Source organism: Coregonus clupeaformis, chromosome 7 (genome assembly GCF_020615455.1).
Source record: "Coregonus clupeaformis isolate EN_2021a chromosome 7, ASM2061545v1, whole genome shotgun sequence".
Lineage (NCBI taxonomy): Eukaryota > Metazoa > Chordata > Actinopteri > Salmoniformes > Salmonidae > Coregonus > Coregonus clupeaformis.
Window position 1 is genome coordinate 13,237,905 of NC_059198.1, and position 25,638 is coordinate 13,263,542.

Sequence of the window (25,638 nt, forward strand, 5' to 3'; positions counted from 1 at the left end):
CCTTTCAAGGACAATGTCATACTTTAGCAAGTCAACATTATGTGAAAGAGCTCTTTCATTAAAATCCTTAAGAGTCCATTGATGCCCCGTGCGTCAATCTAATTAACATCATAAAAAATCCCCATCGAAATCCATCAGTTTACGCTAGAGATATATTTTTTTGCATGGGCTGTGTCTCAATCCACCGCATCCACCTTGTCGGCCTTCCGCATTTGCGGTGCAAAGTGGCAGAGCTACAGCGATGTTTGTCAGACCAGTAGACAACCCGAAAATCAGTCTTCTCACGAAAACGTCTGTAGCGTCTGAACGGTTTGGCCTACTAACTCATATAAGATGAGACTCGATGAAGTTCTCCGTGTTGATCTACGACCCCTACAAGTACCACGGGACTCATGTGAAGGAACCCATAGAAATGAATAGAAGTATGGAGGTAGTTTTGTGCCCCCCCCAAAAAGTGTTAATTGTGTCCAAAACCCAAACTATTTCCTGAGCTTGCTTATATCTCCTTGATATAGGACAGACATTTCACCAAAAAAATTATTACAGTCTTTTTTGCCATTATGAATGAGTTATTCAATGCGTTTCTATGGGCTATAGTAGTAAATATGTATTTATTTATTCATACAGGGGTCCTAAAATTCAAAATCAAATGATCCATGGTATGATCACCTAGCATAGACATGACATCAGTTAAAACACCTCAAAACAAGACATGGTATCAAGAACAAGATAAAACTAGCTGAAACGAGCCACATGGCAGCTTCTTGACATTGTTGCTAGCTACAGTATCTGGCCATCCAGAATCACAACAACACACTAACTTCTGCCCCATTGAGGGTGCGCATAATTTTTGTGATATTGTCAGCTAACCCATATATTTGGAGTTGTTCTAGGAATTAACTTATTTGGGCATGGAATGTGAATTCATGGAGTGACCTCTGTCTAGACAATACTGTCTGAGGAGGTAGAATGAAAGGACTGCATTAAGCACACACTTCATGGTCTGCACATTTAATAATAGTTTTCTAGGTTTGCCTTAACATTACCAAGAGATTTTAGAACATCTAAAATGTGTGATGAAATTTAACACAAAGATAATGTATTGTAAATAGCTATCAATAACTGCATTATTATTGACAATAGATAATCATTTCAGTTGTCTTTCAGTTGATATTTATTTTCAAAGTAAAATAAAATGTGTGTCATTCAAATTACATGACATAAATCAGAAACATTTTATCGACAAGAGAAAACAAATAAAACACTTTTATTTTCAATGACACGTCATCGTATTATGCTCTATGCAATGGACCCTATAGCCATACAACAGTTGCAACCATATACATTAAAATGAAAAACACAGAGAGAATAAACATGCCATTCATAAAAATATCTTTACAAAAATGTACATTTCTATGCAACCATATTTTTTAATTGCACATCTCTAAAATACCCTTTTCCACTCCCAACCCAAGTACAGTATGGTTTTCTTTTAAACACAGGGGGTCAATTGCAACAAGGTCACGATATAATCTAATTTCCCGGGCTTTAAGATCATCTCCAACTCTGTGATGTTTCCATGGTTTTTGGTTAATCTTCTTCACTGGCACCGAATTACACTTGTTGCTTTTGATAGCAAGGTGCAGAGTAGCATAAACCGCAGACAAAATTATGGAGTTAGATTTGAGTTAAAGATGACCTTATATGCAAAACATGACATGAGATACTACTAATTGCATTACCCGTCAATAAACAAACAAACCCAAATAATTGGTCTATCAAGACTCTTTTCTTTCACTCAATGGTGTCAGCTAAGGATTCAATTAAAGCCTGCAATGCAGATATCCACACTGCTGAACCACCTATGCTAAAAACCCTTTCAATATAATTAAAATGAGCATTTCTCTTGATTCACCTTGTAGGCCTACATAATTATCTAATGTATTACTTTATCTACCTAAAATACGCTTTGAGTGGTATAGTGACAATGTGTTTCAGCCGTGTGGATGTACCGCAGTGATGACCTGATTGAATTTCAAACTATGTTTTTGAGAGTAATGAATGGAATGCTTTTTTCTTATTTTTTTTGACACAAGACCATATATCATTGTGAAATCAAAACAGGTAGCAGTATGACCATTTTCTTAACGACATTCCACAATACAAAAGTAGTGATAATATTAATAAACAGAAATCAAATTTGAGTGGATTGTAAGAAAATCAACTATTGTGTAGAGGCAGTTTCTGAACCTTTTGAATTCTACTCTAAATACAAAGACCTCTTTCAGCAGAGAAATTGCAACCTGAAAAGTGTACAAGAAAGTGTATCGATATAATCCTCTGCTCTTTCTATTTAGGTTATCTGAAAACTTGAATCAATGGAACTCTGTTTCACATATTAGGTGACTCAATTACAATGAAAAATCTGCAAAATCAACAACATAAAAATGATATTTTCAATAACAGAAAGATATTTCAACATTCAATCCCAATAATGAGTTCAAAGTAGTCTAATTAGTTAATTGGGAGCAATTTCATTAATTATTCAATTAGGCTGATTTTCTAAATTGGATGAGATAAGTGACAGTACAGCACTATAATTCTCCCTCTTCATTTGTGCTGGGATAGGTTTTTAAGCCTCTGGTGGTGGTGTGGTGGTGCTGCGGTGGTGGTGTGGTGGTGGTGCTGCGGTGGTGGTGTGGTGAGTTAAAATGAGGCAAAAGAAGACAAGTTTCTCTCCTTGTCTCTTCTCCTGAGTACAGGTCAGATCCGTGTGGAGAGAGAGGGCACAGCTTCCTACGGAGTGATGCATGCTGGGTAGTACAAACTGTGCAGGGGCGGCTACATCGAGACATTGTTCCCTGGTAGGAAGCCAAAGCAGACGTTGGCTGGCTATCACAAGAATCCCGTTTTCCCCTTTGAAATTTGGTAGGAGGTCAGGATAAAGGATGGAACATCCCTTCCAGGGCATGCATGTGATAAATGGATAAGCTGGAAAAGTTTCGCTAAAATGATCGCTTATGCATGGGTAAGACTGATGCTCCTCTGTACTTTTCCAAATCCTTAAAAAAAAAAACATTTGTGATCTCAATAGTGCATGATTTATCATAATTTATTACTTTCGGGCCAAATGGAAAAAAAACTGAGATCAAATCGGCAGGACAAAAACGTAAACGCTTATGCAAAAATGACTGTGTTCAGCACTGAAAAGAAAAGCCATACACAAACAAATATGAACATAACTCAAGGGAGCGACAGTTATCATCAACATCAACAAATATCCCACTCCCTTACAATTTTAATGAGTATTTTCTTCCCTCTCTAGCATCAATATGATTGAATCAGTCTCTTGAAAACAATTGCAAATTGAATATCTAGGAGTGAATTAGGGCAGATGCAGTAAAATTCTTTTTTTTTCTGACAGCAGCAGGCCATATTCATATAGTTACTGCTGCACAGTGGGGCATCAATATTGTTCAACGTCTCTGCTACACAGAGAGAGAGATGGAAAATAAGGAGACTGCCATCTTGTTTTTACACCACACAATGGTTCTTTCCCCCAGAGATCCTTCGGTTTCTCTAGGAGGTGATGATGTCTCTTGATGCTGTAGAGAAGATGGAGAGATGTCCGCTCCCTCGTCCTGAAGATATAAACAAATGACAATGACAAAAATGCAGATGAGAAAACAGGAAATAGCCGCAGGCTTTCCTTTGTATTAATGTGACTATTTATAATACTGCAAATCGGACGATTACACAGTGCTTAATGCTTGCACAGTTAGAATTTGTCTCTGAAATATTTGGGAAAGTTTGTTGATCCTTTTGGGAGTAGGGACTAGAACTTCCCTAATCCTTCCAGACATTCTATCTAGAGGTCTTCACTGTGATGCTCAATCCAATCCTTGCTACTAGGAAATAAAATAAAATGTATTTGTCACATGCGCCGAATACAACAGGTGTAGACTTTACAGTGATCTGCTTACTTACAAGCCTTTAACCAACAATGCAGAGTTAAAAAGTAAGAAAATAAGCAAATAAAAACACAGTAAAATAACAAAAACAAGGCTATATACAAGGCATACCGGTACCGAGTCAACGTGCAGGAGTACGAGGTAATTGAGGTAATTGAGGTAATATGTACATAGGTAGGGGTAAAAGTGACTAGGCAATCAGGATAGATAATAAACAGAGTAGCAGCAGTGTATGTGAAGAGTGTGAAAGTGTGCCTATGTGTGTTTGGACCATGATAGGTCCTTAGTGATGTGGACACCGAGGAACTTGATGCTCTCGACCCGCTCCAGTACAGCCCCCTCGATGTGAATGGGGGCGTGCTCGGCCCGCCGTTTCCTGTAATCCACGATCAGCTCCTTTGTCTTATTGATGTTGAGGGAGAGGTTGTTGTCCTGGCACCACACTGCCAGGTCGCTGACATCCTCCCTGTAGGCTGTCTCATCATTGTCGGTGATCAGGCCTACCACCGTCGTGTAGTCGGCAAACTTAATGATGGTGTTGGAGTCATGCGTGGCCACGCAGTCGTAGGAGTACAGGAGGGGACTAATCAAGCACCTCTGAGGGGCCCCTGTGTTTAGGGTCAGCGTTGTGGATGTCTTGTTGCATTCCATCACCACCTGGGGGTGGCCCGTCAGGAAGTCCAGGATCCAGTTGCAGAGGGAGGTGTTTAATCCCAGGTCTTTAGCTTAGTGATGAGCTTGTAGGGCACTATGGTGTTGAACGCTGAGCAGTAGTTAATGAACAGCATTCTCACGTAGGTGTTCATTTTGTCCAGGTGGGAAAGGGCAGTGTGGAGTCCAATAGAGATTGCGTCATCTGTGGATCTGTTGGGGCGGTATGCGAATTGTAGTGGGTCAAGGGTTTCTGGGATGATGGTGTTGATGTGAGCCATGACCATCCTTTCGAAGCATTTCATGGCTACAGATGTGAGTGCTATGGGTCAATAGTAATTTAGACAGGTTACCTTTGTGTTCTTGGAAACAGGGATTACGGTGGTCTGCTTGAAACATGTAGGTATTACAGACTGGGTCAGGGAGAGGTTGAAAATGTCAGTGAAGACACTTGCCAGCTGGTCAGCACATGGTAATCAAATCAAATCAAATCAAATCAAATTTTATTGGTCACATGCGCCGAATACAACAGGTGCAGACATTACAGTGAAATGCTTACTTACAGCCCTTAACCAACAGTGCATTTATTTTAAACAAAAAAGTAAGAATAAAACAACAACAAAAAAGTGTTGAGAAAAAAAGAGCAGAAGTAAAAATAAAGTGACAGTAGGGAGGCTATATATACAATAGAATAAAGTGACAGTAGGGAGGCTATATATACAGGGGGGTACCGTTGCATAGTCAATGTGCGGGGGCACCGGCTAGTTGAGGTAGTTGAGGTAATATGTACATGTGGGTAGAGTTAAAGTGACTATGCATAAATACTTAACAGAGTAGCAGCAGCGTAAAAAGTATGGGGTGGGGGGGCAGTGCAAATAGTCCGGGTAGCCATGATTAGCTGTTCAGGAGTCTTATGGCTTGGGGGTAGAAGCTGTTGAGAAGTCTTTTGGACCTAGACTTGGCACTCCGGTACCGCTTGCCGTGCGGTAGCAGAGAGAACAGTCTATGACTAGGGTGACTGGAGTCTTTGACAATTTTGAGGGCCTTCCTCTGACACCGCCTGGTATAGAGGTCCTGGATGGCAGGGAGCTTTGCCCCTGTGATGTACTGGGCCGTACGCACTACCCTCTGTAGTGCCTTGCGGTCAGAGGCCAAGCAGTTGCCATACCAGGCGGTGATGCAACCAGTCAGGATGCTCTCGATGGTGCAGCTGTAGAATTTTTGAGGATCTGAGGACCCATGCCAAATCTTTTTAGTCTCCTGAGGGGGAATAGGCTTTGTCGTGCCCTCTTCACGACTGTCTTGGTGTGTTTGGACCATGATAGTTCGTTGGTGATGTGGACACCAAGGAACTTGAAGCTCTCAACCTGTTCCACTACAGCCCCGTCGATGAGAATGGGGGCGTGCTCAGTCCTCTTTTTTTTCCTGTAGTCCACAATCATCTCCTTTGTCTTGGTCACGTTGAGGGAGAGGTTGTTGTCCTGGCACCACACGGCCAGATCTCTGACCTCCTCCCTATAGGCTGTCTCATCGTTGTCGGTGATCAGGCCTACCACTGTTGTGTCGTCGGCAAACTTAATGATGGTGTTGGAGTCGTGCCTGGCCATGCAGTCATGGGTGAACAGAGAGTACAGGAGGGGACTGAGCACGCACCCCTGAGGGGCCCCCGTGTTGAGGATCAGTGTGGCAGATGTGTTGTTACCTACCCTTACCACCTGGGGGCGGCCCGTCAGGAAGTCCAGGATCCAGTTGCAGAGGGAGGTGTTTAGTCCCAGGATCCTTAGCTTAGTGATGAGCTTTGAGGGCACTATGGTGTTGAATGCTGAGCTGTAGTCAATGAATAGCATTCTCACGTAGGTGTTCCTCTTGTCCAGGTGGGAAAGGGCAGTGTGGAGTGCGATAGAGATTGCATCATCTGTGGATCTGTTGGGGCGGTATGCAAATTGGAGTGGGTCTAGGGTTTCTGGGATTATGCTGTTGATGTGAGCCATGACCAGTCTTTCAAAGCACTTCATGGCTACAGACGTCAGTGCCACGGGTCGGTAGTCATTTAGGCAGGTTATCTTAGAGTTCTTGGGCACGGGGACTATGGTGGTCTGCTTGAAACATGTTGGTATTACAGACTCAGTCAGGGACATGTTGAAAATGTCAGTGAAGACACTTGCCAGTTGGTCAGCACATGCTCGGAGTACACGTCCTGGTAATCCGTCTGGCCCTGCGGCCTTGTGAATGTTGACCTGCTTAAAAGTCTTACTCACATCGGCTACGGAGAGCGTGATCACATAGTCGTCCGGAACAGCTGGTGCTCTCATGCATGCTTCAGTGTTGCTTGCCTCGAGCGAGCATAGAAGTGGTTTAGCTCGTCTGGTAGGCTTGTGTCACTGGGCAGCTCGCGGCTGTGCTTCCCTTTGTAGTCTGTAATAGTTTTCAAGCCCTGCCACATCCGACGAGCGTCAGAGCCAGTGTAGTATGATTCAATCTTAGACCTGTATTGACTCTTTGCCTGTTTGATGGTTCGTCGGAGGTCATAGCGGGATTTCTTATAAGCGTCCGGGTTAGAGTCCCGTTCCTTGAAAGCGGCAGCTCTACCCTTTAGCTCAGTGCGGATGTTTCCTGTAATCCATGGCTTCTGGTTGGGGTATGTACGTACGGTCACTGTGGGGACGACATCATCGATGCACTTATTGATGAAGCCAGTGACTGATGTGGTGTACTCCTCAATGCTGTCTGAAGAATCCCGGAACATGTTCCAGTCTGTGCTAGCAAAACAGTCCTGTAGCTTAGCATCTGCGTCATCTGACCACTTTTTTATTAGCCGAATCACTGGTGCTTCCTGCTTCAGTTTTTGCTTATAAGCAGGAATCAGGAGGATAGAGTTATGGTCAGATTTGCCAAATGGAGGGCGAGGGAGAGCTTTGTATGCGTCTCTGTGTGTGGAGTAAAGGTGGTCTAGAGTTTTTTCCCCTCTGGTTGCACATTTAACATGCTGGTAGAAATTAGGTAGAACGGATTTAAGTTTCCCTGCATTAAAGTCCCCTGCTACTAGGAGCGCTGCATCTGGATGAGCGTTTTCCTGTTGATTAATGGCCTTGTACAACTCATTCAGTGCAATCTTAATGCCAGCATTGGTTTGTGGTGGTAAATAGACAGCTATGAAAAATATAGATGAAAACTCTCTTGGTAAATAGTGTGGTCTGCAGCTTATCATAAGATACTCTACCTCAGGCGAGCAAAACCTTGAGACTTCCTTAGTATTTGATTTGGTGCACCAGCTGTTGTTTACAAATATACAGAGACCGCCACCCCTCGTCTTACCCGAGTCTGCCGTTCTGTCCTGCCGATGTAGCGTATAGCCTGCTAGCTGAATGTTATCATTGTCGTCGTTCAGCCACGACTCCGTGAAACATAAGATATTACAGTTTTTAATGTCCCGTTGGTAGGATAACCGTAATCTTAAATCGTCCATTTTATTCTCCAAAGCTTGAACGTTGGCTAATAGGATTGATGGGAGAGGCAGTTTACTCGTTCGCCGTCGGATCCTTACAAGGCACCCCGACCTACGTCCACGATATCTCCGTCTCTTCCTCACGCCGAATGACGGGGATCTGGGCCTTGTCGGGAGTCTGTAGAATATCCTTCGCGAACGCCTCGTTGAAGAAAAAGTGTTCGTCCAACGCGAGGTGAGTAATCGCTGTCCTGATATCCAGAAGCTCTCTTTGGTTATAAGAGACGATGGCAGAAACATTATGTACAAAATAAATTACAAATAACGCGGAAAAACACACATAATAGTACAATTGGTTAGAGGGCTGTAAAACGGCAGCCATCTTCTTCCGGCGCTGTCCTTTCAGGGCTGTCCTTTCAGGGCTGTAAAACGGCAATCATGGTAATCCGTCTGGCCCTGCGGCTTTGTGAATGTTAACCTGTTTAAAGGTCTTACTTACATCGGCTATGGAGAGCGTGTTCAAACAGTCATCCGCAACAGATGGTGCTCTCATGCGTGGTTCAGTGTTGCTTGCCTCGAGCATAGAAGGTATTTAGCTTATCTGGTAGGCTCCAGTCACTGGACAGCTTGTGGCTGGGTTTCCCTTTGTAATCCGTGATAGTTTGCAAGCCCTACCACATCCAACGAGCATCAGAGCCAGTGTATAGCACAATTGGTCAGGAACGGCTGCTATTCCCTCCATTGTAATTGGTTTTATGTGTTTTAGAGAACAGTCTTATGTCTTAGCAGTACAGTCATATGTGTTTTAGAGAACAGTCTGTCTTAGCAGAACAGTCTTATGTTTTTTAGAGAACAGTCTGTCTTAGCAGAACAGTCTTATGCGTTTTAGAGAACAGTATTATGTCTTAGCAGAACAGTCTTATGGGTTGTAGGTGTTTTAGGTCTTTTAAAGTATGCGGTCTGAGGTTGTGCTGCATATGGATGGGGCCACCGATTGAATTTGAAAGTGGCAAACATATCGCAAGGAAATGGGAAATGGCAGTGTGACATATGGCTGTTTTATATGTGGATGAGCAAGGGAATTGGCTCTCCAGATGAATGGATAGGTAGGGAGAGGGAGCGAGCGAGCGAGAGAGATAGATAGATAACTTGGCATTGTCCACTACAGCCATATGCTGTGACTTTTAACAACATGTGTAGCCAACATAATACTTTACGTATGATCTCCCATGTAACATTTCCTCCATCAACCTTAACCCAAATAAATTAAATTATACTAAAAAGTAATGAATACTGTAACAACCATGAATATAACATTTTCTCTAGTCTACATCAAAGCTAGTGGTCTCATCTATCAGGCAGTCTCTCAGAGAACCTTGGATTAATGTAGCATAATTTGGACAGAAGTCATAAATACTACTAAATAGCCCTGCTAGGATAACTCTGCATGCTAGGCCTAGTGATGATGTGGCTTCCTTGGTCATTACCCTGAGCCTGAGAGGACGACAGGCGAGAAGAAACAATTTTCCTCGGGCCCTGCCATTCAGTCTCCACTTCCACACTATTAAATGAGATGAATGTTGTTTGTGGCCAGTTCTGGCCCATTGCAACTCCATTACTACGCTCTCTGTCAACGTCTGCATTAGCTGCCCTTCACTGGAGCTAGCTGGCCCTACGTCTGTCACAGTGCTTTTACTTTAGGACGTGATTGATGAGTGAATGCTTGGTGATGGTAAAGATTAAGGGCTAGATTCTATCAGATCCGCGCTAGCCGACTCCTGCATAGCGGTTGTTTTGGTGGTGTCGGAGGTGGAACTGCATTAGAGCTGTCAAATCCACAAACCGCTCCTGGCATTAAACCTAAAGTGGACATTGCCATTGGCTTCACGGAGTCGCATTTAGAGAAATCTCATGCAGCCTTGTTTACAAGTTGGAATACTAGAATGTGAGATTAAATCTACACCTCGATTAGACTGATAGAAATCCTCATTATTTAGTTTAATGATTTTAAAGTAGCCTACACTTTCTCATTCTGAACTTGTAATGCGAGTGGGACGGGTGTGGCTTCGTGACAATGACCACAAGCGCAGCCGCTCACCGATTGGACAGCTCTAACGCAGTTATATCTCCGACACCGCCAAAATACCAGCTATGTGGGTGTCCGCTACCGTGGCTTAAAGCTTGATCTGATTGAATCTAGGCCTAAAGAAAAACTCAAATAATTGTGTCATTTGTGATTTACTAAGGTTCATGAAACTAAAGGAAAATGTTAGAGAACCTAAATTGCTGACCAAACAATCTTAGATTATATGATTTTCAAAAGGTTATTGGTTCCAAATTCTTACCTGTTCTCAGTTGTCAATGTCAGAAACATGGTTCTCTATCTGAAAAGAAAAGAACACAAAATGCATCAGCATTTATTTGTATTTAAAAGCCAATTTGGGGTTCTAATGTAATCAGCTATAAAACAAATCCTGCTTAAATTAGAGCTTAATTCAGGGTTTTTCAAGTTGTTGGAGAGTTCTGTCAACTTGCAAAAATATCCTGGGTCATTGTACATTACCACTATATCTGATCAATATGACCTTGAATGAAGAAACAAATAAATCTCCCACACACTCGCTGGGAAAAATTCTCTCTTCTATTAGCGAGAAGACAAGGCTTAGCTCTTGGATGGCATGCACCCGCTCCATTTTATAATGGGTCATAAATATCGCATAATAGGGAAAGCATGGTGGCATTGAACCACAGATGAACCACACAGATAATTCCTTTGATCTTCCTGCTTGAACTTGAAATAATGTGTACTCTGTGAGGAGGCAGACTCTAGTGACACAACAGGGAAGATATGATTCTTCAGAAAAATGACATGTTCAAATAGCATACTATTTGTGATAATAACTGTGAGAAATATCAATAAGGTGAGTTGTTGACTGAAATGATCAATCATTGAAGGTGTCATATCAGCTGTTCCAGAAGTTGTCAAAAATACTTTCGCTTTTCCCTCAGTCTAGTTCTTTGTAGAGTATAAAATGGTGACTTTGAAGAACACTTTCGGTTCCCTCAGTAGCAACTCCATCTTCATTTTCATATTTGGACCGGTTAAGACAGGCCTCCAAGTCCCCCTGGTGTGTCTGCAGCGCCCTGTTTTAATTACAACCCATGGCAGAGTGTGTGTTGTGTCTGTGGTGTGTGTTTGTGTGTGTGTGTGTGCACGCACACGCATTTGTGTGTGTGTGTGAACAGGGACCTGCCACCGCCTCCACTTGAGTTGGGCTGTCAGGGAGAAACTGTCAGTCGTGGCGCCCTCATCATTCACTCATGAGCAACCTCACACTGCTTTTCAGATCTTGAGCCATGAATAATTCGGCAGAATTAACTTTCTTAGGGCAAGACTGGTGTGCCCAATTGAAATCTCCCATCCCAAACCACTGTCTCCCCTGACCCCCTTCCAGGCCCCCCTTCATCACCCATTTCCCTTACCAGATGATGGCTGCCCTCTTCGTCGTAGTCATCCTCGCCCCCGTCGGTCATCTCTCCGGCCTCGACATCCAGTGCCCTGTCGCCAGCCTCCTCCCCGGAGTTCTCGGCTGTCTCCGACACAGACTCCTCGTGGAGAGAGTCACAGTGGTCCTCGTACTTTCTTTGAGCCTCTGGAGAAAACGTGAAAAGAGAGAGTGGGGAAAAAAGAGTGAGAGGAGGACAAAGAAATTAGATCAAAGTAACAACTGGTGACAAAAAGTAACAAGATGCTGACTAGCTACTCTGAGGGGATAAGGAGAGACTTGCAATTGAGATTCATACCATTACATTTACGTCATTTAGCAGACGCTCTTATCCAGAGCGACTTACAGTTAGTGAATGCATACATTTTTTATTTTATTTTCATACTGGCCCCCCGTGGTAAACAAACCCACATCCCTGCCGGCCAAACCCTCCCCTACCTTGGACGACGCTGGACCAATTGTGCGCCGCCCATGGGTCTCCCGGTCGCGGCCGGCTGCGACAGAGCCTGGACTCGAACCAGGATCTCTAGTGGCACAGCTAGCACTGCCATGCAGTGCCTTAGACCACTGCGCCATACCATCATACATTTACATTTACATTTTAGTCATTTAGCAGACGCTCTCATAAACATCAGTCTTGGTGAAACCGTGTTTAACATCTGAACAAGCTTTAAATGTTCTTCTACTTCACCTCCCCTGCTGTGAGACTGTCCTCTAGTCTAGGACAAACTATAAAGGCCCCTCATATAAACTGAATTAGTCTAGTGTTGACACACGTCTACTGTTATGACAGAGAGCTCGGGCCTCTTATCTTCACATTTTGTCAGGAAGACTGATGGCTGGTGTGCGCTCTTAATTTTAACCCTGCGGTTGGTGTTTTTTGCTGGCAGGTTCCCATCTCATATTGTTTTTCTCTCTCTCTCCCTCTCTCTCTCTCTGACACCTTTTCCCTCTCTCTCCTTTTCTCTCTCTCCCCCTTTCCGTCTCGATCTCTCTCCCCCCGTCGCCCTCTCTTTCTCTCTGACACCCTTAGCCTCTCTCTTTCTCCCCCCCTCATTCTCTCTCACCGGACTCGGCTCTCTGCTGTTTCTCGATCTTCTCCAGGCGACCCAGCAGAGAGTCGATCTTTATCTTGATCTGTGTTAGCTCTCGTTTAATGGTCTGGAGCTGGTCCGTCTTCACTGCTGAGACATAATCAAAAACACAAACAGACAATAAATCGATTTATTATGCCATAGTCTGGGTTTATTTTACAATGTTATTTTTCTTTTAAACCCCACGATTCATTTTCAGCGTATCACAGAACTGATGTTATCATCTGGTCGTACCCCAGGACCCCCTATCATTCTATCCTTTCATCAAGCCAAATTACATTTTCTTCAGGGGTGAACATATCAATTTATCCGACCGTGTACAGTTCTTCTATTCCAAATATGAACCCGCTGCTTTCAATTTGGAGATTAGTTAATGGCTTACAGTACATCCACCATGATGTCTGATTCCTGCTCATTACCTGCGCTAACAGCTGTAGCCAACCTCTCTCCTTATTACATTTACATTTTAGTCATTTAGCAGAGGCTCTTATCCAGAGCGACTTACAGTTAGTGAGTGCATACATTTTCATACTTACAGTTGAAGTCGGAAGTTTACATACACCTTAGCCAAATACATTTAAACTCAGTTTTTCACAATTCCTGACATTTAATCCTAGTAAAAATTCCCTGTCTTAGGTCAGGTAGGATCACCACTTTATTTTAAGAATATGAAATGTCAGAATAATAGTAGAGAGAATGATTTATTTCAGCTTTTATTTCTTTCATCACATTCCCAGTGGGTCAGAAGTTTACATACACTCAATTAGTATTTGGTAGCATTGTCTTTAAATTGTTTAACTTGGGTCAAACGTTTCGGGTAGCCTTCCACAAGCTTTCCACAATAAGTTGGGTGAATTTTGGCCCATTCCTCCTGACAGAGCTGGTGTAACTGAGTCAGGTTTGTAGGCCTCCTTGCTCGCACACGCTTTTTCAGTTCTCCCCACAAATGTTCTATAGGATTGAGGTCAGGGCTTTGTGATGGCCACTCCAATACCTTGACTTTGTTGTCATTAAGCCATTTTGGCACAACTTTGGAAGTATGCTTGGGGTCATTGTCCATTTGGAAAACCCATTTGCGACCAAGCTTTAACTTCCTGAGTGATGTCTTGAGATGTTGCTTCAATATTTCCACAATTTTCCTTCCTCAAGATGCCATCTATTTTGTGAATTGCACCAGTCCCTCCTGCAGCAAAGCACCCCCACAGCATGACGCTGCGGTTGGGATGGTGTTCTTCGGCTTGCAAGCCTTCCCCTTTTTCCTCCAAACATAACGATGGTCATTATGGCCAAACAGTTCTATTTTTGTTTAATCAGACCAGAGGACATTTCTCCAAAAAATATGATCTTTGTCCCCATGTGCAGTTGCAAACCGTAGTCTGGCTTTTTTATGGCGGTTTTGGAGCAGTGGCTTCTTCCTTGCTGAGCGGCCTTTCAGATTATGTCGATATACAGTATCTCACAAAAGTGAGTACACCCCTCACATTTCTGTAAATATTTGAGTATATCTTTTCATGTGACAACACTGAAGAAATGACACTTTGCTACAATGTAAATTAGTGAGTGTACAGCTTGTATAACAGTGTACATTTGCTGTCCCCTCAAAATAACACAACACACAGACATTAATGTCTAAACCGCTGGCAACAAAAGTGAGTACACCCCTAAGTGAAAATGTCCAATGGTCACCATCATTTTCCAGCACTGCCTTAACCCTCTTGGGCATGGAGTTCACCAGAGCTTCACAGGTTGCCTCTGGAGTCCTCTTCCACTCCTCCATGACGACATCACAGAGCTGGTGGATGTTAGAGACCTTGCACTCCTCCACCTTCTGTTTGAGAATGCCCCACAGATGCTCAATAGGGTTTAGGTCTGGAGACATGCTTGGCCAGTCCATCACCTTTACCCTCAGCTTCTTTAGCAAGGCAGTGGTCATCTTGGAGGTGTGTTTGGGGTCGTTATCATGTTGGAATACTGCCCTGCGGCCCAGTCTCCGAAGGGAGGGGATCATGTTCTGCTTCAGTATGTCACAGTACATGTTGGCATTCATGGTTCCCTCAATGAACTGTAGCTCCCCAGTGCCGGCAGCACTCATGCAGCCCCAGACCATGACACTCCCACCACCATGCTTGACTGTCGGCAAGACACACTTGTCTTTGTACTCCTCACCTGGTTGCCGCCACACATGCTTGACACCATCTGAACCAAATAAGTTTATCTTGGTCTCATCAGACCACAGGACATGGTTCCAGTAATCCATGTCCTTAGTCTGCTTGTCTTCAGCAAACTGTTAGCGGGCTTTCTTGTGCATCATCTTTAGAAGAGGCTTCCTCCTGGGACGACAGCCATGCAGACCAATTTGATGCAGTGTGAGGCGTATGGTCTGAGCACTGACAGGCTGACCCCCCACCCCTTCAACCTCTGCAGCAATGCTGGCAGCACTCATACGTCTATTTCCCAAAGACAACCTCTGGATATGACGCTGAGCACGTGCACTCAACTTCTTCGGCCGACCATGGCGAGGCCTGTTCTGAGTGGAACCTGTCCTGTTAAACCGCTGTATGGTCTTGGCCACCGTGCCGCAGCTCAGTTTCAGGGTCTTGGCAATCTTCTTATAGCCCAGGCCATCTTTATGTAGAGCAACAATTCATTTTTATCAGATCCTCAGAGAGTTCTTTGCCATGAGGTGCCATGTTGAACTTCCAGTGACCAGTATGAGGGAGTGTGAGAGCGATGACACCAAATTTAACACACCTGCTCCCCATTCACACCTGAGACCTTGTAACACTAATGAGTCACATGACACCAGGGAGGGAAAATGGCTAATTGGGCCCAATTTGGACATTTTCACTTAGGGGTATACTCACTTTTGTTGCCAGCGGTTTAGACATTACATTTACATTTACATTTTAGTCATTTAGCAGACGCTCTTATCCAGAGCGACTTACAGTTAGTGAATACATTTTTTTTTTTATACTGGTCCCCCGTGGGAATCGAACCCACAACCCTGGCGTTGCAAACGCCATGCTCTATCAACTGAGCTACATCCCTGCCAGCCATTCCCTCCCCTACCCTGGACGACGCTGGGCCAATTGTGCGCCGCCCATGAGTCTCCCGGTCGCGGCCGGCTGCGACAGAGCCTGGATTCAACACATGAATGGTTGTGTGTTGAGTTATTTTGAGGGGACAGCAAATGTACACTGTTATACAAGCTGTACACTCACTACTTTACATTGTAGCAAAGTGTCATTTCTTCAGTGTTGTCACATGAAAAGATATACTCAAATATTTACAAAAATGTGAGGGGTGTACTCACTTTTGAGAGATACTGTAGGACTCGTTTTACTGTGAATATACATACTGTTGTACCTGTTTCCTCCAGCATCTTCACAAGGTCCTTTGCTGTTGTTCTGGGTTTGATTTGCACTTTTCGCACCAAAGTACGTTCATCTCTAGGAGACAGAACATGTCTCCTTCCTGAGCGGTATGGCGCTGCGTGGTCCCATGGTGTTTATACTTGCGTACTATTGTTTGTACAGATGAACTTGGTGCCTTCAGGCATTTGGAAATTGCTCCCAAAGATGAACCAGACTTGTGGAGGTCTACAATTTTTTTCCTGAGGTCTTGGCTGATTTCTTTTGATTTTCCCATGATGTCAAGCAAAGAGGCACTGAGTTTGTATAAATAAATAAATCCACAGGTACACCTCCAATTGACTCAAATGATGTCAATTAGCCTATCAGAAGCTTCTAAAGCCATGACATCATTTTCTGGAATTTTCAAAGCTGTTTAAAGGCACAGTCAACTTAGTGTAGGTAAACTTCTGACCCTCTGGAATTGTGATACAGTGAATTATAAGTGAAATAATCTGTCTATAAACAATTGTTGGAAAAATTACTTGTGTCATGCACAATGTAGATGTCCTAACCGACTCCAACCTAAGTGTATGTAAACTTCCGACTTCAACTGTATAATTTCTGATTACTGTTTGGGGACATAATAAGACTACACAAACGGGATGATGCCATTTTTACATGATGTAACAACAGACCTGGGTTCAAATACATGTGTATTTGATTATTAGTTATTTAAATAATTAATTTTCAGTGTATTTGAGTATTTTCAAATAATGTGGCAGAATCAACTACTTCTATTGGAAGTATTTGAAAGTATTTTCTAATAATTTCATATAAATAGCCTAATATTTGAAAGTATTTTCAAATACTTATTTCAAATATTATTTTCAAATACCTGGGTTAAATGCATGGGAGTGTATCTGTGTCAGTGTATTTGAGTATTTTCAAATACATTCCAATATTCAACTACTTGTATTTTCAAAAAAAAAAAATCTAAATACTTACTTCCAAATATCATTTTAAATAAATGAAATACCCTAAATAGTATTTTAACCCAGGTCTGTGTAACAAACAATGAACAAAAAAATGTATAGCTGCTTTGTAAATCAAATATGATAAGCTAATAATAATAAGCTGATAATTTATTAAATATGTATGTCTCATGTGAATAAGTAATGTATTTCAAACAGATATCTAAATATAGAAATAAACTGATGTTTGTGAACTTGTGGAGGTGTGGTCAAATGTTATTTGGCTGCATTGTTACATTACACATGCCTGAAAAGCTACAGGCTGCATCCCAAATGGCACCCTATTTCGTATATATTTCATTTATTTTAACCACAGCTTCTAGTCAAAAGCAGTGCACCAGGTAGGGAATAGGGTGCCATTTGGGATTCAACCACAGTATGGGATTTGACTTTGAAATGTCAGTATGCAGATCACATCCACTTAAAAAATAGGCCTACCAAATACATAATATCTGATGTACATCAGATTAATTCTGCGCAGGCCCATATCTCTGATGTACAGTAGACATTAGGCTGTATACTTAAGTAGCTGGAACTACTAGGAATTCCGGGTTTAAAAAACGATATCCTGCTTCACTACCTTGGTGGTTGAAAAGTATTATTATTATTATATATATTTTTAAGGGGGTAAATCAGCTTTAATATTGCAGATAGATTGTGACTTCCATCAATGTAATTTTCTGCATCATTTCCAATCCTCAATTTACAGTGGGGAGAACAAGTATTTGATACACTGCCGATTTTGCAGGTTTTCCTACTTACAAAGCATGTAGAGGTCTGTAATTTTTATCATAGGTACACTTCAACTGAAAAAAATCCAGAAAATCACATTGTATGATTTTTAAGTAATTAATTTGCATTTTATTGCATGACATAAGTATTTGATCACCTACCAACCAGTAAGAATTCCAGCTCTCACAGACCTGTTACTTTTTCTTTAAGAAGCCCTCCTGTTCTCCACTCATTACCTGTATTAACTGCACCTGTTTGAACTCGTTACCTGTATAAAAGACACCTGTCCACACTCAATCAAACAGACTCCAACCTCTCCACAATGGTCAAGACCAGAGAGCTGTGTAAGGACATCAGGGATAAAATTGTAGACCTGTACAAGGCTGGGATGGGCTACAGGACAATAGGCAAGCAGCTTGGTGAGAAGGCAACAACTGTTGGCGCAATTATTAGAAAATGGAAGAAGTTCAAGATGACGGTCAATCATCCTCGGTCTGGGGCTCCATGCAAGATCTCACCTCGTGGGGCATCAATGATCATGAGGAAGGTGAGGGATCAGCCCAGAACAACACAGCAGGACCTGGTCAATGACCTGAAGAGAGCTGGGACCACAGTCTCAAAGAAAAACATTAGTAACACACTACGCCGTCATGGATTAAAATCCTGCAGCGCACGCAAGGTCCCCCTGCTCAAGCCAGCACATGTCCAGGCCCGTCTGAAGTTTGCCAATGACCATCTGGATGATCCAGAGGAGGAATGGGAGAAGGTCATGTGGTCTGATGAGACAAAAATATAGCTTTTTGGTCTAAACTCCACTCGCCGTGTTTGGAGGAAGAAGAAGAATGAGTACAACCCCAAGAACACCATCCCAACCGTGAAGCATGGAGGTGGAAACATCATTCTTTGGGGATGCTTTTCTGCAAAGGGGACAGGACGACTGCACCGTATTGAGGGGAGGATGGATGGGGCCATGTATCGCGAGATCTTGGCCAACAACCTCCTTCCCTCAGTAAGAGCATTGAAGATGGGTCGTGGCTGGGTCTTCCAGCATGACAACGACCCGAAACACACAGCCAGGGCAACTAAGGAGTGGCTCCGTAAGAAGCATCTCAAGGTCCTGGAGTGGCCTAGCCAGTCTCCAGACCTGAACCCAATAGAACATCTTTGGAGGGGAGCTGAAAGTCTGTATTGCCCAGCGACAGCCCCGAAACCTGAAGGATCTGGAGAAGGTCTGTATGGAGGAGTGGGCCAAAATCCCTGCTGCAGTGTGTGCAAACCTGGTCAAGACCTACAGGAAACGTATGATCTCTGTAATTGCAAACAAAGGTTTCTGTACCAAATATTAAGTTCTGCTTTTCTGATGTATCAAATACTTATGTCATGCAATAAAATGCAAATTAATTACTTAAAAATCATACAATGTGATTTTCTGGATTACAGACCTCTACATGCTTTGGAAGTAGGAAAACCTGCAAAATCGGCAGTGTATCAAATACTTGTTCTCCCCACTGTATATATTTTTTTCCTTTATTATTTTCCGCTAACCCTACTACCCCTCCCCTAATTGCTGTAAACTAATGGACAACAACACTTAGGCTTCTACTTCCAGCTAATACATACTATATACATTTTACAGACACAGTATATTTTACAATAGTTATTATTTGTTTATTTTTAGTCCCATCCTTCAGCTACCCTCAACCCCTTCCATCTATCTCTGAAGACCATTCGGTTTTGATTTCTATTTGCCATATATTTTTCAACTGTGCTGTGAAGTTTCACAAAAGCTCTGAACCTTTCTATTCTCATAGTTTCTAAAGATTGTAAATTAAAGATAACGTTTTTGCTAAGAATATTATTATATTATTGATCAATTGACTATGACTTTTCAAATCACCCTGCAGTGCTATTTGCAGAGTTAGCTCCAGGTAAATGTTGAAATTCTTCAGCCATTCCTGAACCTGCGACCAAGCTATTGTACATATGGAAAGTACCAAAACAAATGATCTAATGATTCTGTCTCTTCGGGATGGTTGTATGCCCCATATATATAACATTCTACTGGTTGCAAGAATTTTGTATAATAATTTACATTGAGAAACTCAACGTTTTGAATCCGGCATCTTTTTGTGTATCAGTTCATAAACCATGTGCCATTGAATCGGTATATCGAAAATCTCTTCCCAACTATTTTGCAATCTATATGGCACAGCTGTCAATTTTTTGATGGTTGAAAATTAGTCAACCGTCAAAATAAGGGGAAAACAGACAGCATAAGTTTGAAACAAGAAAACTGACTTTGACACCTATCAAAGCTGGTCAGTGTCAGAACGAGGACGCATGAGTGGCTGTGTGAAGCCTTCCCATTACTTCATTCTGGGGCTTTAGCCGCCGAATCAGAAGCCTCTGAAAAGTGTTGTAGAATTGTTCATTATGTGCAATCTCATGGCTGCTTTGTAGCCACTATTTATAAACATTGATTTATTACACAAAAACACATCACTAAGCTCCCCGCTGTGGTTCTCTCCTCTACTTTCTCACCAAGGACATGTCCTACACTCTTCGAAAAAAAGGTGCTATCTAGAACCTAAAAGGGTTCTTCGGCTGTCCCCATAGGAGAACCCTTTAGAGTACCCTTTTTGGTTCCAGGTAGAACCCTTTTGGTTCCAGGTACAACCCTATTGGGTTCAATGTAGAACCCTTTCCTCAGAGGGGTGTACATGAAACCCAAAAGAGTTCTACCTGGAACCAAAAAGGCTTCTCCTACTGGGACAGTCGAAGAACCCTTTTGGAACCCTTTTTTCTAAGAGTATATAGTGTTGCTATGAGATCAGGAGAAATAGCTCTATCTCTAGGGAAATCAGATAGGCCTGGTGGAACTTCTTTCTACTGCCCCTTTCCTCTCTGATCAGTTGAACTTATTTATATAACTTGATTTACAATGAAGGCCTGGACACAGTTGAAGCCATATAGGTCTTTGTCTCTCTTGCCCAGCCCATAGTCAAACCACAAGCACCTGACCCTAGAGGTGACATGGCCCCTTGTTGATCTGAAAGTGGAAGGTACTTGAAAGTATCGGTAAGGACATATGTGTGGACAGAACGTGTGTGTGCATTCTGTGGTGGTGTTCGTAAATGCATTCGCTCCATTCAAAGCAGCATTGTGTGTGTTTGTGTGGTATGCAATCCTACTTCAGAGGCAATGCAGAGTCAATGTGTGTATTGGAATCACAAGCCAGCCACCTGTTGTTCTCTAAAGTGGCCATGGACTCTATTGTTTGAGCAGTGAGAGCTCTGGATCAACCATACCACAGACAGAGAAAATAGAAAGTATAGAGGATATAGAGGAGATGGAGAATGGTGCCAAGGAGGTGTGATATATGATACATTGAAGTCTCTCTCCTTCATTGCTGTCCCCTCAATGCATTTTGCACACGCACACACATGCACAGGCGCACACGTAAGCACGCACACACGTACACACGCACACAGCAATTTGTTATTTCAACATCTTCAACAACAACTGTGTATGCTTTGGGCAACCTACTATAGTTGTCCTTTGATGATAAGAAAGTGTGGAGCCATTTCCAATTTATCAGTGACTTCAGGCCCTGTTCCTTTGTGATATAAACCACACGAGCCACAGATAGAGAGAGACTCCAGACATAGCCGGCCTAATCCAACATAATTTCATCAACAGCATCCTTTGATAGCTCAGCATTACAGAGAAAAACAACATAGTCCCCTGATAGTCTCTTCTATTTCTATGGGGTGGATAGATGGATCTTATTTTGGGACTTAACGATGACCCATAAAGAAAAATGTGTTCTTGGAGATAGCAAGGGTCTCTTTGAATCACTGCAAGATGAAGATTGCAACAGACAATGAGAGTTCAGATTGTTCTTACTGAAGTCATTTCAGACCCTGGATAGCTTTAAGTCGATTCGAGTGCTAGGGAAATCTCCAGCAAGCTCTGAGCAATATGGTACGTTTTGCCACTGGCATTACTTTTGTTGTCATATGCAGAGCTTACAGTGGGAAAAAAAGTATTTAGTCAGCCACCAATTGTGCAAGTTCTCCCAGGATGAGAGAGGCCTGTAATTTTCATCATAGGTACACGTCAACTATGACAGACAAAATGAGAAGAAAAAAAATCCAGAAAATCACATTGTAGGATTTTTTATGAATTTATTTGCAAATTATGGTGGAAAATAAGCATTTGGTCAATAACAAAAGTTTCTCAATACTTTGTTATATACCCTTTGTTGGCAATGACACAGGTCAAACGTTTTCTGTAAGTCTTCACAAGGTTTTCACACACTGTTGCTGGTATTTTGGCCCATTCCTCCATGCAGATCTCCTCTAGAGCAGTGATGTTTTGGGGCTGTTGCTGGGCAACACAGACTTTCAACTCCCTCCAAAGATTTTCTATGGGGTTGAGATCTGGAGACTGGCTAGGCCACTCCAGGACCTTGAAATGCTTCTTACGAAGCCACTCCTTCGTTGCCCGGGCGGTGTGTTTGGGATCATTGTCATGCTGAAAGACCCAGCCACGTTTCATCTTCAATGCCCTTGCTGATGGAAGGAGGTTTTCACTCAAAATCTCACGATACATGGCCCCATTCATTCTTTCCTTTACACGGATCAGTCGTCCTGGTCCCTTTGCAGAACAACAGCCCCAAAGCATGATGTTTCCACCCCCATGCTTCACAGTAGGTATGATGTTCTTTGGATGCAACTCAGCATTCTTTGTCCTCCAAACACGACGAGTTGAGTTTTGACCAAAAAGTTCTATTTTGGTTTCATCTGACCATATGACATTCTCCCAATCCTCTTCTGGATCATCCAAATGCACTCTAGCAAACTTCAGACGGGCCTGGACATGTACTGGCTTAAGCAGGGGGACACGTCTGGCACTGCAGGATTTGAGTCCCTGGCGGCGTAGTGTGTTACTGATGGTAGGCTTTGTTACTTTGGTCCCAGCTCTCTGCAGGTCATTCACTAGGTCCCCCCGTGTGGTTCTGGGATTTTTGCTCACCGTTCTTGTGATCATTTTGACCCCACGGGGTGAGATCTTGCGTGGAGCCCCAGATCGAGGGAGATTATCAGTGGTCTTGTATGTCTTCCATTTCCTAATAATTGCTCCCACAGTTGATTTCTTCAAACCAAGCTGCTTACCTATTGCAGATTCAGTCTTCCCAGCCTGGTGCAGGTCTACAATTTTGTTTCTGGTGTCCTTTGACAGCTCTTTGGTCTTGGCCATAGTGGAGTTTGGAGTGTGACTGTTTGAGGTTGTGGACAGGTGTCTTTTATACTGATAACAAGTTCAAACAGGTGCCATTAATACAGGTAACGAGTGGAGGACAGAGGAGCCTCTTAAAGAAGATGTTACAGGTCTGTGAGAGCCAGAAATCTTGCTTGTTTGTAGGTGACCAAATACTTATAAAAAATCCTACAATGTGATTTTCTGGAATTTATTTCCTCAATTTGTCTGTCATAGTTGACGTGTACCTATGATGAAAATTACAGCCCTCTCTCATCTTTTTAAGTGGGAGAACTTGCACAATTGGTGGCTGACTAAATACTTTTTTCCCCCACTGTATCTCTATTGAATTGTAGAGGACGAAGAGATCAATACTGAGTATATTAGTCCATTTGTCTGCTAGCCCATGTCTTTGACAGCTATGGTTTACATATATTCTGAATGGCTGTTATGCATCACAGCCCCTACAAACTATATAGATCCACCCACCCAAATCTTTGGACTATCTAACCATAGCTTGCTCCCAATCCATCTACATCAATAGAAACAGCAATTTCTCACGGTTCCAACTTTAGCGACTGTGGCTACCAGATATAGAACTGTGATGCCCGGCTTGGAGAAAAATCAATAAAGTCTATCTAAAAAAGGAGGAAAACATGTTTTTCCCCTCCCTCCATACGTCCACTGCATCAGAGCCCCCTGACTGACGCTAGCAAGCTGTGGGTACTGATAACACTGCCCTGAATAAGGGAGAAGTAGAAACCGTACAGACTACACACTGAGTCCAATTATACAGCCCATGCCTTAAAGACTGCCGTTCAAGAACACAGAACTCTGATCAACATGTTAAATGTAAAACATGGTCTTATTATTCATTTGCTAATCAAATGATTCAATGTGGGGGAATGACAGATATGGATGAATCGTTTGTGACTGGAAGGATACAGCGTTCTTAGTCAGTGTATAGGGAGATGACTCAGTATGTTTGTGACTGGAAGGATACAGCGTTCTTAGTCAGTGTATAGGGAGATGACTCAGTATGTTTGTGACTGGAAGGATACAGCGTTCTTAGTCAGTGTATAGGGAGATGACTCAGTATGTTTGTGCTCTACATTGCTGTTGCTCGTTCCTGTTTTATAGTGGCACAGTAAGTGCAAGTTATGCTGAGGTATGTTGGGACATGACAGCTCCTTTTGTTAAGGGAGAGTAAAGTCACTTGGTAAGTCTTTTTTTATTATTCAGATGGTTTACCAACGTGAAATAGTTTATGTATATTAAGCAACTTAATCTGTCTGTACATATTTTCCTGCGTCATTGGATTATTTATCCCCCTCACATTCCACGACAATATCTATTATGTTTAGCTGAATGTTAGCCACATGTGTTCACCATTTTCCAATCCTAGTATTGCTACATTGGAATCAGCCACATATACAGTATAACAGTTGTGAACCTACACTTGAGTCCGGAAGAGGTAGAGGAGGAGGAGGAGGTGGGTGGTCTGGAGGAAGAGGAGGAAGAGGAGGTAGTCTTGATGGGGAAGGAGGTCTTCCCACGTCGTGTGGATGGAGCCAGGACCCGGGAGCGCTTCAAGGGGATCACCGCCCTGGGGGGTGGGGCCACTCGGCCATGGTAGTCAAACAGCCTGAGGACAGGAGGGAATTACACCCGTAGAGAACAAACAGACTAATTAATACTATTAGAGGAGGTGCTCCCACATTAATGTGATTTCTATCGCATACATGTTAAAGTATTGGATTCCACTAATCCCATTCCACTACCTTTTCAAGCTTTTTTAAATTATATGAACGCAAGCTTTGCTTTTATACTTACAAGGCCATCATGCTTGATTGAGCAAGCTGTTTTGTATTGTAGTAATGTGGTGCCTGCCTGTATGTCATTAAACATTTATTTAGCAATAGAAAAATATATATTTCATAACATATTTTTTGGGTCAGTAGGTGCCCCACATAACAACAGGTGGTGGTGTGTTGGACAAGTCACTCATATATAGAGGTCTATAGAGCCTGTCTCCATTCCTGATTTCTGTAACCGTTAGCTTACCTCTGTAACATTGGACATACAGTGAGGGAAAAAAGTATTTGATCCCCTGCTGATTTTGTATGTTTGCCCACTGACAAAGAAATGATCAGTCTATAATTTTAATGGTAGGTTTATTTGAACAGTGAGATACAGAATAACAACAAAAAAATCCAGAAAAACGCATGTCAAAAATGTTATAAATTGATTTGCATTTTAATGAGGGAAATAAGTATTTGACCCCTCTGCAAAACATGACTTAGTACTTGGTGGCAAAACCCTTGTTGGCAATCACAGAGGTCAGATGTTTCTTGTAGTTGGCCACCAGGTTTGCACACATCTCAGGAGGGATTTTGTCCCACTCCTCTTTGCAGATCTTCTCCAAGTCAATAAGGTTTCGAGGTTGACGTTTGGCAACTCGAACCTTCAGCTCCCTCCACAGATTTTCTATAGGATTAAGGTCTGGAGACTGGCTAGGCCACTCCAGGACCTTAATGTGCTTCTTCTTGAGCCACTCCTTTGTTGCCTTGGCCGTGTGTTTTGGGTCATTGTC

General features: G+C 42.7%; 1 protein-coding gene across 3 annotated transcripts in view; it reads right to left on the reverse strand.

Annotated features, from left to right (window-relative positions):
- Positions 1-1,156: 1,156 nt before the first annotated feature.
- The window catches only part of LOC121569938 (RNA-binding Raly-like protein), a 191,305-nt gene continuing 166,823 nt past the window's right edge, over positions 1,157-25,638 (reverse strand). For 2 of the 3 annotated variants that reach the window (XM_045221174.1, XM_045221173.1), the window contains exons 5-9: positions 24,503-24,690; positions 12,641-12,757; positions 11,551-11,720; positions 10,413-10,451; positions 1,157-3,641 (exon numbers count right to left, since the gene is read on the reverse strand). In XM_045221174.1, coding sequence (XP_045077109.1) covers positions 10,419-10,451; positions 11,551-11,720; positions 12,641-12,757; positions 24,503-24,690 — 508 coding nt within the window. In that variant the 3' untranslated portion in view covers positions 1,157-3,641; positions 10,413-10,418. The remainder of the gene's footprint in view (positions 3,642-10,412; positions 10,452-11,550; positions 11,721-12,640; positions 12,758-24,502; positions 24,691-25,638) is intronic. The other variant, XM_041881289.2, reaches the window with a different exon arrangement.